At 42.1% G+C, this 14198-nt stretch overlaps 1 protein-coding gene across 1 annotated transcript in view; it reads left to right on the top strand.

The window, feature by feature from the left end:
• The window catches only part of LOC306825888 (A disintegrin and metalloproteinase with thrombospondin motifs 20), a 79276-nt gene that overhangs the window by 6308 nt on the left and 58770 nt on the right, over nt 1–14198 (top strand). The window contains exons 4-8 of the mRNA XM_079346848.1: nt 8257–8510; nt 10954–11037; nt 12242–12366; nt 12467–12507; nt 12853–12958. Coding sequence (XP_079202974.1) covers nt 8257–8510; nt 10954–11037; nt 12242–12366; nt 12467–12507; nt 12853–12958 — 610 coding nt within the window. The remainder of the gene's footprint in view (nt 1–8256; nt 8511–10953; nt 11038–12241; nt 12367–12466; nt 12508–12852; nt 12959–14198) is intronic.

The following is a 14198-nucleotide window of genomic DNA, read 5'->3' as shown; positions in this document are numbered from 1 at the left end:
AGACGAGGGATGGACTGTGAGGTGTCCCAGGCTGCGGCTCCTCATCTTTATCAGATAGGCCCCTCTCCAGATGCAGCGATAAATGGGCTCTTTGAAGGCTGAACTGAGCCAAGACTAACAGGCCTGTCCTGTCTTTTTATGGGAAGGAGTGCAGTGCACGCTGCCATGAGCAGGTTAGGTATAAACACTGGCTAGGCGAGTGTTGTTCTGCTTTCAAAACACTCGTAGTGGCTGCTTCTGGTCTTTGATTGGACATTTGCCTGTCGGCTTTGGACTTCAGCTTGAAAATCTTTTTTGTGTTCTTATGTTCCCAATCAGACAATCAAAAGAATCTAGAAATACAAACGTGTATTATTGAGTCCTTAAACAGTGATGTTCAGTTAATTGTTTGTACAAGTGATCTGAATTTATAATGTAACTGGCTAACAAATGCTTATCGATGTGTCTAGGCTTAGATTAAAGAGTTTCTATAGTATATGACATAAAACATAATAGTCTACAGAATTTCCAGTTATTGGTTTTGGCTACATCTTATGAAGATATTGACAAATCACTACCAAATGATCACATCCAATCATTTTCTCTCAGATATAGCTATTTTAAAATATTTAAAGCCTATTTTTTACATCTTGATGATGGTAACCTGCCTTTAGTTGTGCTTTATTGGAGCTGTATTGTATTTAACTGCATCTTATTTAACTTTACTCTGGTTATTGAGGACTTGAGGGTTAACCGAAAAGATGCTTTTGACTGTTGATTATATGGGCTTTGCACGTCTGTATTCAATTGAACTCTTTAAAGGTGACCAATTCAAATCAAGTAATGAAAGAAAAGTTTCTGATTTATCTCATCACATAAACAATGGACTTGAGAAGCTGTGGTGTTAGCAGGGGGCAGATTCCTTTCCCAGTATCTCCTCTTTTTGAAGGAGCTATCAAAGCCTTCTGGGTCAGTCATCTTAGACCTTTTCTCTTGTCTTAAATCAAAATCAGGGGTTGTAGTTGGTGTGCAGAGTGGGTTTGCAAGGTTTTGGACTTTGAAGAGGTTTAAAGCTTTAAATGTCCAGCAGGTCTGAAACATACCTACTATCTCACTTAGTCCAAACACATGGGAATGGCTATCAATGCCATAAATCTACTAACCAGGCGGGCTGAACTCCTCTACAAAGACACGGTTTTGCAAAATCTACTTGCTCATTGTGGCGATTATTTTGCTTCTTGTCTTTTCTGTGCCTCAAAGTAAAACATTATTTAGAAACGGGCGGAGATGAAACAAGCAAGAGTTTTATCAAGTGGACCTCCAGGAAACAAAATGTGTATCAGCAGAAAGATACCTCTGCTGTGATAAGCTTTTCCCTCCCTTACAGTTTGTACTTGCCTCTGCTCCAGACATACCCAGAGAAACAACTGGGACAGAAGAATTGCTGTTGTAAAAGTTTCCGAAGTTTGTACAGTTACTGCAAAAATGTGTTGAAAGGAGAGGAAGGCAATGTTTCCATTTGATTTGAAGATCATCTCTGACACATGTATACGTGACTTTTTCCAACATGTTCTTCCAATACCTGTGAAGTGTGAAGAATATATGAGTGCAACGATAAGGGCTTTTAAAGTATTACCTTGATGGAGAATGATGTTTTGTTATTCCAGCAGTCATGACAAGGCTTTTCTTCGCTGTGTGTGTTCATGCCCTGTTGACATTGCAACACATCCTCGTTCTATTTTCCGTCGAATGGATTTAAGTTTGAAAGTTTCAAAAGAATAGCCACGCACAAAAAGACAAACACTGTGAATCTGAAATGCAAAAGTGCACGAAAAAACACCGTGAAACGTGTCTCATATCTGACAAATCTTGCAACTGTTTTAGTCTTCTGTCAGCCATCCTGGGTGGCTTCCCTGTTGTTGAGTGGGTGGTTAATGTTTTAAAGTCACAGAGTGTCTTGTTGTGCTTGGTTCTGCCTTTTCAAAGCCTCTGAGAAAGAAGCTTACTGGGCTCAGATCACAACAATGCTCCGACCTTTAATGACACATTCTACGGGGTATCTGTCTCTGAGCTTGCATGTGAATCTCGGTGCGTCCTTCGAGAGAGATATCCACAAGGATGAGGGTGGCTTCAGATAGGGGCAGATTCTTCTCTGGCTCTCTGCTCTTTGCTTTCTAAAAATCCATGTAAGGACAAGCAAAATACGGTCAGAAAAGAAGTTGTGCAGTATTTCTTTCTCACAGTCTGTGGATGCATTTCCAAAGCTGTGGGGTGTCATATTTTGAATACATTGGAAACAGTGAATTGAATACAGACAGCTTGACAGCGAACATTACCATCTGTAAACCCAAACACCAATGTCCCAGTGTGGGCTTGTAAGCCTTCCTCAGTTTATTGATGGCTCGCCTAGGCAAGCAGGGACATCAAAGTGACAGGCTTTGATGTGACAATACTTGGCACCCATGGCATCTGTGCCCCCTGACCCTCAACACAATCATTGTATAGGATTCCCCCCTCGGTGCCCACTGTGTATACATGGTAGTTCAAATGCTAGCATCAGGTATTTGGTCAATGGGTTCATTTACATGGAAAAACTGCCCTCCCCCGCCTGGGGTTTGAACTAGCCGACTTGAATCGCTGCCCGCTCTCCCCTTGCGCTTTCATGTATGTGAATGGAAGCACTTGTTGATTGTGACCTCACTTCCCTCTTTGTTTGGAGTCACTCACTGAACGGGTGGATGTGACCTTGAGTTTTTCCACTCCTAGAGGTGCGTGGATACTGGGCCCGCGCTGGCTTGTTTCCTGGCCCTCAGTTGGAACCGTGTGTGTGCACTAAGCTCTTTTGTCTTCCTCTTAATTGTGGCTCTTGACGTGTCAAGAAAGGCGGCCAGCTATGGTGTGATGGACTGGTGCAGATCACTAAGACAACCCTTCTCACCTGTAGGGATTGGCTTTAGAGGGTGTCGGCCTTCTGAATGTCAGATGGTTCAGGCTTTATCTGTACCCTCAGGCCTCCTGGGCAGATGGAATCTTCTGCCTTCCGGAATTTTTTTTTGGTTGCTTGGGAAAAAAAGTTTGCTTTGTGTCTTTTGTGTATAAATGAGGTTTACTTGTGAGTGAGTCTTTGCATCTATCATGAGAGCACGTCCTCTCAGATAAGGTGTCCAATTGAGAATTGGGAATTGCTGAGCAAGCACTGCAGCGAAATGGAGAAAAGAGCTCCTTTCTTTGGGTTTGAGCTGTCCCAGCCTGCTGTGCATGTGCCTGTCGGTTCTGCAGCAGAGCTTGGCGAAGGCCCCAGACTTTTCCAAAACTCCCACTGCCTGCCTTTCTTCTTTACACCTGCTCCTCGACAGAAGAATCCTTAACACTCCCTGACTGTTGTACTACTAAGATTTATTTTGTTTTATAAACCAACATAACAGTGTCAATGCTCAACGTCTCAACTGTCAAACAAGTTGATGATGTGTTTTGCCAGCCGTTCACTGGCATGTTGTTAAGTTTTCCCTTCAGGCGTGATGCCTTATCCAAATCATTTTGTTCATTACACCGCCTGACAGATAATGCAAGCAGCTAATAATATGGTCCAGTGCATCCATTGTCATCTTATTTTAAGATAATAGATACTCTGGACAGGGTCAGGCAGGACTGGGCAGCTACAGACAGTCTGTAACTTTAATAGCTGCCATGTGTTGGCCTGCCCTGGGGCCTGAGCCCCATTGAACCCAATGTGTTGTGTTGTCTTGGGAGTTCCCGTGACAGATTCCAGCTGGGGCTATTTTCTGCCACTGTGCACTGTCTGGGCATTCTTAACAGATGGGGGCTGATTGGAACGGTTGGGGCAACTTGAGTGACAGTGTTTTACTGCATGAGGACTTGGGTGACAGTCAGAGGTGAGAGGGGTGACAGGTGAGCGACAGTTGCTCACTGAGGTGCACCGGGAGAGACAGTGTTGAGAGCTGGCTGGTCAAACGTCAGTGTCATCGCCTGTGGCTCTGGCTGTTTATCATTTGAGATGCCAGACAGCAGTTCAGTCCTCAAACCTGCTTTGTTTACGTCAAAACTAAACTAATCTCCTTCAGGCTATGAAAATATGGGAGTTGTATAGTTGTTTTATCAATTCTGTGTTGGAAAAGCATTACCCCAATGTCATATATTCTATAAATCAATCAAAGTGCTTTTCTATAACACCAAGTCGAAATTAAAGGTATCTTATGACACTGGACCGGTCCAAGTCTACTAATGAGTCAGCAGTTTCCTTTCAAAAGTGGCATGAAAAAAAAACTTCCCTCAAACAGGAAGAAGCTCAAAACCAGACCCATTGGTGCACCACCTGTCACCACCAAATTGGCTGTGAAAGTGGAAAAAGGGTTCCTAAATTGTGATTTTTTTCTACTGGGGTTTTTCATTTGGTTCTGATACTGTAACATTTGTTCTCGTTTTTCTCTGCAAAGTTCTCACCTAAGTAATTTCTGGCGCCATTGCGACAGCAACGTGTTGTAGGTAATGCTGTTCCCAGAAGTTTGTGAGCACGACTTTATTATTACAGACAGGAATGATGGTGAAAACCAATTTAAAAAGATCAAAGTCGTAATTAAGTTTTCCTTTAAGTGCACTTCTTAATGTTCTCATTAGACTCCACAGACAGAGCTATGTTAATTGTAGGCTTTATAATGCTGTGGTTTTTATAACCGAATCAAACCTTCTCATGAATTAGAGATATGGAATGTGTTATAATAAAGACTACAAATAATACACTATGTTTCTTAGAAAACTATGAAATAATACTGGCAGTGAAGTAATCACACTTGTTCTTGTCTGGTTTTAAGCAATCATTAATTTTGCTGGATAGATGTCTTTAAGCCTGACAGTAGGAAACTCTCTGTTTGATTTTTGACAAAAGAAAATAGTCCAGGCCTCTTCCCATCATTAGGAGCTCAGATCCATAAGTAGTGTTTTGTCTCTTCAGAGGAGGTCTGCTACTGCAAACACATTCTTCAGCTGACCACCATGCTGTCTTGAGCACGTCTCTGAACTCAAAATAACAACTCAACTCATGGGAGCACAGTAACTGTACAAAGCCAACCGTCTTCCATTAAGGTCAAAAGCCATGCCACTTCACTTTAAAGCGTTCTTCGTCAGCAACAACTTGCCTCTCTCTGTCTAGCCACAGAATTGCACTTAATTGTGCCTCTGTCTGCAAGAGTTTCAAACATTTTTACCCTCTTCATTTTTTTTTTTTTTTACACTCAGTTTAAAATGTTGTAATGTGAGTGTCTGACCTTGTATGGAACCAAGGCACCTATACTCACTGTAAGGTATACTGTCTATTTAATTGGCACCCAGGGAATCGGGCACTTTAACGCTCAGCAGGCCATTCTAAAAGAATGTTAATTAGTTCGACAATGAATGTGTGTTCCCCGTTGTTAGGCTCTTCACATTGATACTTTTGACAGAGAGCTGAAGGAGAGTCAAAGAGCAACTCTTTGATCAAGAGTGAAATGTTAGTTAGATGTCATTAGACATCATGCATGAATGGGCTCAAACAGAAAGTACATATACAAGAATTCGAATGTCTACAAGGGAAGTGAAAACATTCTACTGTTAAAATAAGGATTCAAACTGAAGTGAAATTGTTAAAAAAGGATGTGTATGTGCTCATTTGGGAGATACTTGGAGTGCCATTAAACTTATCATGAAGTGACATCTGTACTGATGGATTTTCTTTTGGCACAGTGATAAAAGATTTTTGCAAGTTGACAACTTGAGGGGCGTTGGAGCAGAAAAGTGAGTGTGGTGTGAGCCTGTTTCAGCTGTATGCATACTTGAGCCAACTAAATTACAACATTTATGAACGCTTACACACATGCCGTGCAAGCCTCGTTTTATTGTTCTCTGTAAAGAAAGAGGAGCCGCTGGAGCTCGGTTTTATGGACTCGAGTTTATGAACGTTTCTCTAGTGTAAGATTTTAATCCAACCTGTTTTGATGTTTGGTAATCAAGTTCAATATGTAAAATCCAGAGATGGAGAGATGTGTGCCGGCGGGTCAGGGCAGTCACCCCTGTCTTCTCATGGTGTAAGTAGCAGCTCAGTACCTAGTGAGAGGGGGGATTTGAACCTAAGGAGATTTGGGAAAGGTTGTGTATGGCTAATCTGCACTGATTCAAAGGCTATTATAACAGAGACCATATTTTCACATTCTCCGCCTCTTTCTCTCTTTTTTAATCTTACACCCGCTTGCACTGAGACTCAACACCAATTTCAGATACTCTTCTGTGCTTTGATAATCCCCTTGATGTCAGACTGTCTGCAGTGATGAGTCTGTTTAAGGGGTTTAGTGTAGTGGGATTGGCCTCAGAGAGATTTTTCCTGGAAAATACAATGCTCTGTTCTGGCTGTGTGCACGGGCACGGACGAGCTTGGCGCTGACTCGGATGTTGGCGCTGGCATCGGGCTGGGCGTCACGGCAGCAAGAGCTGTGTGCTATTGTGCCAGGGAGTCACGCTCCACCTTGCGTGCCCGCTGGGGGGACCGCTTGAATAATCTCAGAGCGCTCAATTATCTTTTTCTGCCTTTCTCTGACCTAACAGTTACAAACAATCTCTCTCTGTGTGACTGTCTGGAAAGATTGAGTGTGAAGAAGACAATGAAAGTCTTCACTTTAATCGGGTTATCCAGAGTTGAGGAGGTTGTGAAGAAAGATGGGCAAATGGAAACGTCAAAGAATGCCTTTTCATGTTTCATTCAAATGCCAATAACTTCCTTATTCTTTATTGTTTAAATAAGGAGGAATGTTCATAATGTAGCGTTTTACTGTTAGATATTCTGTAACGATTGAGACGATGTACGCAACATTTAGCAAGTACCAGAGGCAAGGATAAATGTGCTATTAACAGGCAGGGACCTGGAGCCAAACCACAGCCATCTGCTGATACTGTGTTGGAATAAAACACTTTAAAAACAAAATAAAACACTGGGACAAAAAATCTCTTGAGTTATGATGGAATAAGACGTCTATCTGCAGCATCAGCCGGTTGTGAGTTTGTGGAATTTGCTGAGTTAAATTTATATCAGGCTTTGTCTCGTGGCTGCTTTCTTCCCCTCCAGCAGAGAGAAGGCAGAAACGACTGCAAGCAATCTGACTTACATGGTATTACATATGGCTTTGCATCGCAGCAAATCTGGACAACAGAACGGCCTGTGTGAACACACTTAACCCATTTAATGCAAATATGAGGCGAAAATCCATCCTGTTCTCATGAATTTTAGATCGTAGCAGTTTTTTTGTTTTTTTTTTATGTTCAGCCTACATGAAGAATTACTCGTGTTTTATCCACTTCATTGATGATTTTCAATGATTTGTTTCTCTTGACAGGGATCCATGAATTATTTTCAGTGTAAATGGTGAACTGCTCAGAGTATTCTGCAGCTGTGTGTACCAAACAAACTGACAGTTATTTGGATCAATTTTTGGTGTCCATGTTTGGAGAATCTACAGACTGACCTCTTGTGCCCCTTACCCCCCCTGTAGCTCCTATAATCCAAGCTCTGTCAGGTAGAGTTTTATAAGAAACATCCCCGTAGACACTGACAGTCTCATTGTCTCAAATCGTCTTTGTCCTTAACCTTTACAGTTTTTTTTCCCTTTTCCCAATGAAACAAGCTGTTCACTCTCTTCCTCTGTCATGGTGAAGGAATCTTCCACTTGTAGCCAGCTCAACACGTGCATTTCAGCTGAATGAATTCCAGCGGAGTTTGTACGGTGGTTAACATCCTGGTTTCCTTTTTTCATGTCTGCGGCTGCTGATGAAAGGTTTAACCTCAAGCCCGTAAATTGTTTCAACCTGCTGTTATATCCGTGGGATAAATTCACTGTCAGTGTAGTTCCTCAAATTTAGATTGTATACAGTTGAAAATAGTTTGAGCGGTTTTTGTGTTCCTTTGCAGATTGTATTCTCTGTCTAGTCTCTTTTTGAGTCAGTAGAGGGTTTTCCTTCTTTTTGTCTTTTTCTGTTTCCCTGCGCACTGAAATGACACAGTAATGTTTGGTGGATTGGGCTGATTGACTGTTGTGTCATTGGAATTCAGCTCAGCTAAAACCCTTAGCTCGTAACTATGCATGTACCATGCTCTTTTATAAAATGCCTATATAACACTCATTGTTGGCGACCGCTGGAAAACATTTTAAATTCCCCCATATAATCAAGATTTTCAAGTGCGTTCAACGTAATGCTCTCCTATCTCGTCACTGATCATAACTTTCTTTCTAAAAACAGAACATGCCAAGAGGCCAGTTGCTTTTGAGAGCAGAGGTAATATGGAAGAGGAGCTGCATTCTCTCAGAGCCACGATAGAGGGTGAGAGCGTTCATGACAACAACTCCAGCGGCACACATCCCGGATCCCTGCGCAGACACAAGCGTTTCCTCTCCTACCCTCGCTATGTCGAGCTAATGGTGACAGTGGATGCCAAAATGGTCCGTCACCATGGACGCAACTTGGAGCACTATGTCCTAACAATCATGTCAGTAGTAAGTAAAATAATGTTTCTAAAAATCTTTTCTTTTCTTTTTTTGATGTTGAAGAGTTTCATATGTTGTATGTTTAGTTTAAGTTTCCATACAGATAATACACATTAGTGTACTCCCCCAAAAATAAAACATTCTTATATCACAGTATTACCTGTATCTACATTTGCAATTGTATCATATCATCTTTTCAGATTTTGAGATATTCATGCCTGAGTTTCTGCCCCCTTTTTGACAACAGAGCATGTAGCAGAATTTAGGAAATACGCTTAAAACTTGGTGACACAATCACAAGGTGTAGAGGCAAGTTGGTTGGTCGTTGTTGCGGCTTGTTAATATGGAACGCTAATGCTTCAAACATCACGAGAAGAAAGTAGTACATATACATTGTTAAATAATGCAGGCGACGCACCAGCCAAATGATAATTAATGAGTCCTTGCCTAGCATGTGACCTGAGGCTTCTCTCTTATTGGTTTGTCTCAGATTCCCCAGCCCCTCCCACTTTCATTGGCAGCAAACTGGTTTTGTGCCAAATTGTTTTTTCTCTGATGTGATTGGACAACTGACGCTGTCTGTCGTGTTCACGTTTTCTCCATTAAACATTATAACACACTTCCTTTGATATAACTATATATGAGCAACCATCATTGCTGCCCTTAATGACCAATGCCACAGACTGAAGATATGCTGAGAAACTTTGGTCCTCTTTGAGATTAAGAAACAGCCTTTTTTACTGGGGTAAATTTGATTGTTTTGAAATATTATGTTATGGCAATTGCCATTTTTGTGTGTATCTAGCGTCAAGCTATGTGCATCCCTTCTGTGAGAATTTTTAGTTCTTGAAATCTCTCGGCACAATATAAACGTTTTTCACTGTTTTGGAGGGACTGAAAAATCGGAGAAACTCCTAAAAAAATCTGGGACAAATTCAGTCAAAACATGGTTTAAGTAATTTAGATTTAAAAATTTCGAGCTTCACAGTTTACTGTTTTGACATTTTGGTCGTAAACCCTGTCGTGACCCTGGCATGCTGCAGCGTGAATGAAAGTGACTCAGTTAATTTGTAAAATCCTGACTCAGCACCTTGACCTCTTTATGAGTCCCACGTCTGACTGGGAACCCCTCTGGTAATAAGTAAAACTGTAAAACAGTGATTGACTGTCTCTGTATTTTAGAATGGAAATGTCTGGGGAGTTTATGTGTCAAGGCAGGACAGGTTATCAATTGTAGTGAACTGTGTGTACCTTCTGCTTTCTCTCCCATATGTCGGACAGATTGCTCAAAATATTCATTAACGCATAAAGGAGTAATGATTGTCAGTGGAGGGTTGGGATTGAGGAAGGGAGAGAGAATACAGTCAATGTAAAATGTGCCGGGCCAGTTTATATTGCCAGGTTATAGATCTAAACATTCAGTGTACCATGCTTATGTCTGCAGACCAGTGGTGCATATACACACCACACACACACACACACACACACACACACACACACACACACACACTAACACACTAACACACAGTCCCATGTTTCTGCAGACACATTTGAATCACTCTTGGTTAGGTATTACAGAGCTGCTTCAATCAGTACAGAGAAACCGGCCAAGTCTAATCCTTTTAATTCAGGAGGTTTAGAATTTAATATTTTAGAAACTATTATGTCATTTTGATGTCATAACTTGTTTTATTGCCTGAAATAATTATTTGTGAGAAAAAAGTGAGCTCCTCTTCCCGTCACTTCACCTCAGAGATTCCCAAAGCTGTTTCTGTGTAGCTCTGCTGACAGTTTTGGCTTACCTTTAGCTTGTTTTAAGCTAGCTGCAGTCTCCCTCTCTTACAGTACAATAACATATACTCGGGCAAATTCAAACAGTTAAAGGTCATGTATCACAGTTTGACTTAGAATATGCAAACGGGCCACATCTGCCCACTGTGGACAGGCCACAGCCACACACCCCCTCCCCCAGGCTAAGGCAAGCTAAATGTTTATAGTGGACTAATGAGTTCCTGTCAGGAGGCCGCACACAGCCCCAGGAGAGTGCTTGCTGACCGTGACAGGGGTGCACGAGAAAAGCAAGAGGTGTGGAGGGGAAAGAAACTACAGACGGAATGTTTTTCTGTCCTCAGAGACGGGCTCAGAGCTCGAGCTTTGCTGATGTTTCACATTTGTTGCCGGCTCCAGACTTTGTTTTATTTTCTCTTTGCTTAGGCCTACGAAGGAATCGTAATTGGTTTTAATACCCTGTTGATTAAAACGTAAGCTAAACTAGACATTTTTGTGTTTTATACCTGATTTCACTGTTGCTACTCCAGTTGGACCCCATGAAGCTGAATTAGGGAAAAAAAAGGATTGAGCAGTCTAGCTTTTATACTGTCTTCATTTGTGCTCTTGTTTCAGCTTTGTGGAGGTTTCCATTTTTTGTCTGTGTGTTTTGTCTTTGTTACAGGTAGCAGCAGTGTACAGGGACCCCAGTGTAGGAAACCTCATCAACATCATGATTGTCAAGCTGGTCGTCGTCCACAATGAACAGGTGAGTGCAGGCTTTTAAATGCTGCCTGTATCAAGCTCTCTAATATGGCTAACATCAGCGCAGGTGTCCCTGGGCTGGCCTTTTCTCAGCGAGGCCGCTTTGAAAGGACACTGCCTGCCTTGTCAGTCTAAAGTCTCAAGAGGGGTCTCCTAGGAAAACAAACGATACTATAGAGAAGGCAGCTAGCCACCTGCAGAAGCAGGTGAATGCACTTGCTGGGCTTTGCTGCGGCATACAGATTTTCATAGATTTAAGGAGTTTTAAACCTGTGTCATGGTAGTGTCTTAGAAGTAAGGTTGTGTCTTAACAAAATACGCCCACCATCTCTGCTTTAAATAATTTCTTCAGAGTAAAGGCGACAATCCTTCTGTAGAGGTTCAGAAAAAAAACAAAAAACATTTAAACCAATCTCAACCTAAAATCAAGTAAACATTCAAAGTCAAACATTAAACACAATGGTCATGCAAAAAGTAGGGGTGTCAAAAAATAAAGATGCATTTCAGTATCAGATATAATGTGCCGCAAAACAGTCAGAACTGCCAGTGTAACACAAAGTCCTTGAGAGTCACAAAAGGCTACATACAGCCTTTTTGACTTGAAATCATTACCCCTGCGTCATGATACATATCATATGAAAAGTTTATTGCTTGTAAACAGCCTCACTAAAAAGCGCTGTATGTTGCGTAGCCATGCAGAGCAGGCCGGCTTACTTTGTGGCATTTATGCAGATTTGCTTGCAATAATTTGATATAGTTGCTCATTTCCTGTTCAGTTAATGTGCATGCAAAACAGGTAGTTCTGCAGATTACCGGATGGCAAAATTGTGTTTATCTAATCGTTGAATTCATTTGTCACTAAAATGAGAGACTATTATTGTTGCAGTCATGGACATGACTTTTATACCAGGCTGCCTTGTAGCAGATGATCTTGTAAAAAGAAAATATTCTTCAGATTGGAGGGCTTCCTCCAACTGGTCCTGATTTGCAAATACTGCTATAACTTGCTTGCTTGGCTTGAAGCTTTTACAGATGTTGTGCATTTTCATAGGATTTCTGCTTTCTGTGTTTGGTTTAGGTTTAACTAAATGACTAATGTTTGACATGACTTTCTGCACTAAGGCTGTTAGGAGAGCTAAAAGCGCCATGTAACAAAATGTTTATCCAGTGTCTCTGTCAAATCTCCGACAATGTTTCATCCAAAACAGGAAGGGCCCACAGTGAGCTTCAATGCTGCCACGACTCTCCACAACTTCTGTGTCTGGCAGCAGAGCCAAAACGTCCAGGACGACAGCCACCCCTCTCACCATGACACTGCACTCCTCATCACTAGGTACACGCTCTTCCTCCCTTTGAAAGCAAAGACAAGCTGCTTAAGTAAACGGTCTTCTTCAAAGAGATCTAACAGCATTGTGTGTATTTCTTTCTTTCAGGGAAGACATCTGCCGTGCGAAAGATAAATGCGACACTTTAGGTAAACTTCTGTCCTTCTCTTTGAAACAATGTCCCCACCTCAAGTCATTTTCTATTCATTTTCTGCTCCATTGCCCGCAGATCATAAACCGTGCCCTAATGAGTTTATGGCAAGCTGTCAGTTAATAATATTATAGTGACAGAGCAGAGTGGTAGAAGGGGAGGAGGGAGGGAGGATGGAGAGAGCCGGTGGCGGCGCTAATCTCTCTCTTAGAGAACAGAAGTTTTGATGGTTTAATCGCCTTTACACACTCAGGCAGCGGGTTTTTCTTTCTAATAATTGCGCCTCTGAATGTGTTTGTGTGTGTGTGTTTTTTCTGTGTGTGTTCGTGACCCTGTGCTGCAGGGCTGGCCGAGCTGGGCACCATGTGCGACCAGTACCGCAGCTGCTCCATCAGTGAGGAGAATGGAATCAGTGCCTCCTTCACCATTGCTCATGAGCTGGGCCATGTGTAAGTGGCAAGTACCCACACACACACACACACACACACACACACACACACACACACACACACACACACACACACACACACACACACACACACACACACCACTACTACCCCGGCACACATACATTCACTCACTCTCATGCCTAGTAGCCAGCTTTGACCAACAAAAGCCCTCTTATCAAGAGATGTAGGACGAAGTAGAAGCAGGTGCAAAACATAATAAAGTGAAAAACTCGACTTAATAACGTGCCAGCCTTCAATACGTTACTGTAATGCTCTGGAAGTTAACCCTGTGTGTGTCATTTTCTTTAAGAGCTCAGTTCAAAGTCAGTCATTACAGTAAGTACAGCCTGGTTTCTTAAAAAGTGACACATTGGAAGTGATCGGTGCAACGTACAGATAGTTCAAGGTTGAATTATTATTATTTTTTTAATCTGGCAGCTCTATTGTTCTTTCATGTATCAGCCCTGCGCAATGACATCATATGTAGCTTGTCTGTTGGCAAGTGACAGAGGTGTTATCACAACACTCTATCTCTTGCCAGTCTGAGTGTTTTCACAATAAACAAATATCGCCACATGAATGAAATGGGGGGGAAAAAAGCTTGCATATATTTCCACTTCATGGAAGGGGGGGTATTTGTTCCCAAGAGTCTCAAAATGACAATAAACACCTATTACAGCCACTTAGTTGTAAATCAGGTCAGCTGACAATGAACCTTTAAACACACATCTTCCTTTTTATCTCCGCAAACGTTCTCTTTTTGGACCATTCTTCCGAAGTGCGAGCTTTTCTTTCCGGTTTGTGTCTCTGTTTGTGTGGGACAGTAGAAAAAGGACCAGTGTCTTCTGAGCTTGTGAGCCATTGGTTAAGAATGAAAGTTATTCTTCTTCCTCCTTGGTCTCGCTCACACATTCCTCCAGTGGAGAAATCGGACCAGAAAGAGCCAGATGGATGAGCCTCCCCCTCTTTCCACTTGCGTCTCGTGTGGATCTGTTTATGCTAAAGTTCAAGCAGCTGGAGGCCCAGTTGGCGCTGCCTCTTGGCGTGGTTAATCGCTGCGTTCAGAGGCGTGAGCTCCAGAGAGTGTTAAGCGCTCCGAGGAAAGCCAGTGTCAGGTAGTGGGAGCCACTCAAGAGCATTGAAGATTAAAGACAGATTAAACTAATGGATAGGAGGCCTTTCTCAGATGACCGCTAGGATGTGTAATTACTAATAGCCATCATGGGGATTTTGTCACTTA

Source organism: Symphodus melops, assembly GCF_947650265.1.
Source record: "Symphodus melops genome assembly, chromosome: 6".
In the NCBI taxonomy this organism is placed as follows: Eukaryota; Metazoa; Chordata; class Actinopteri; order Labriformes; family Labridae; genus Symphodus; species Symphodus melops.
Note: the sequence above shows the minus strand (reverse complement) of the source record. Positions and strands in the feature narration are given on the sequence as shown.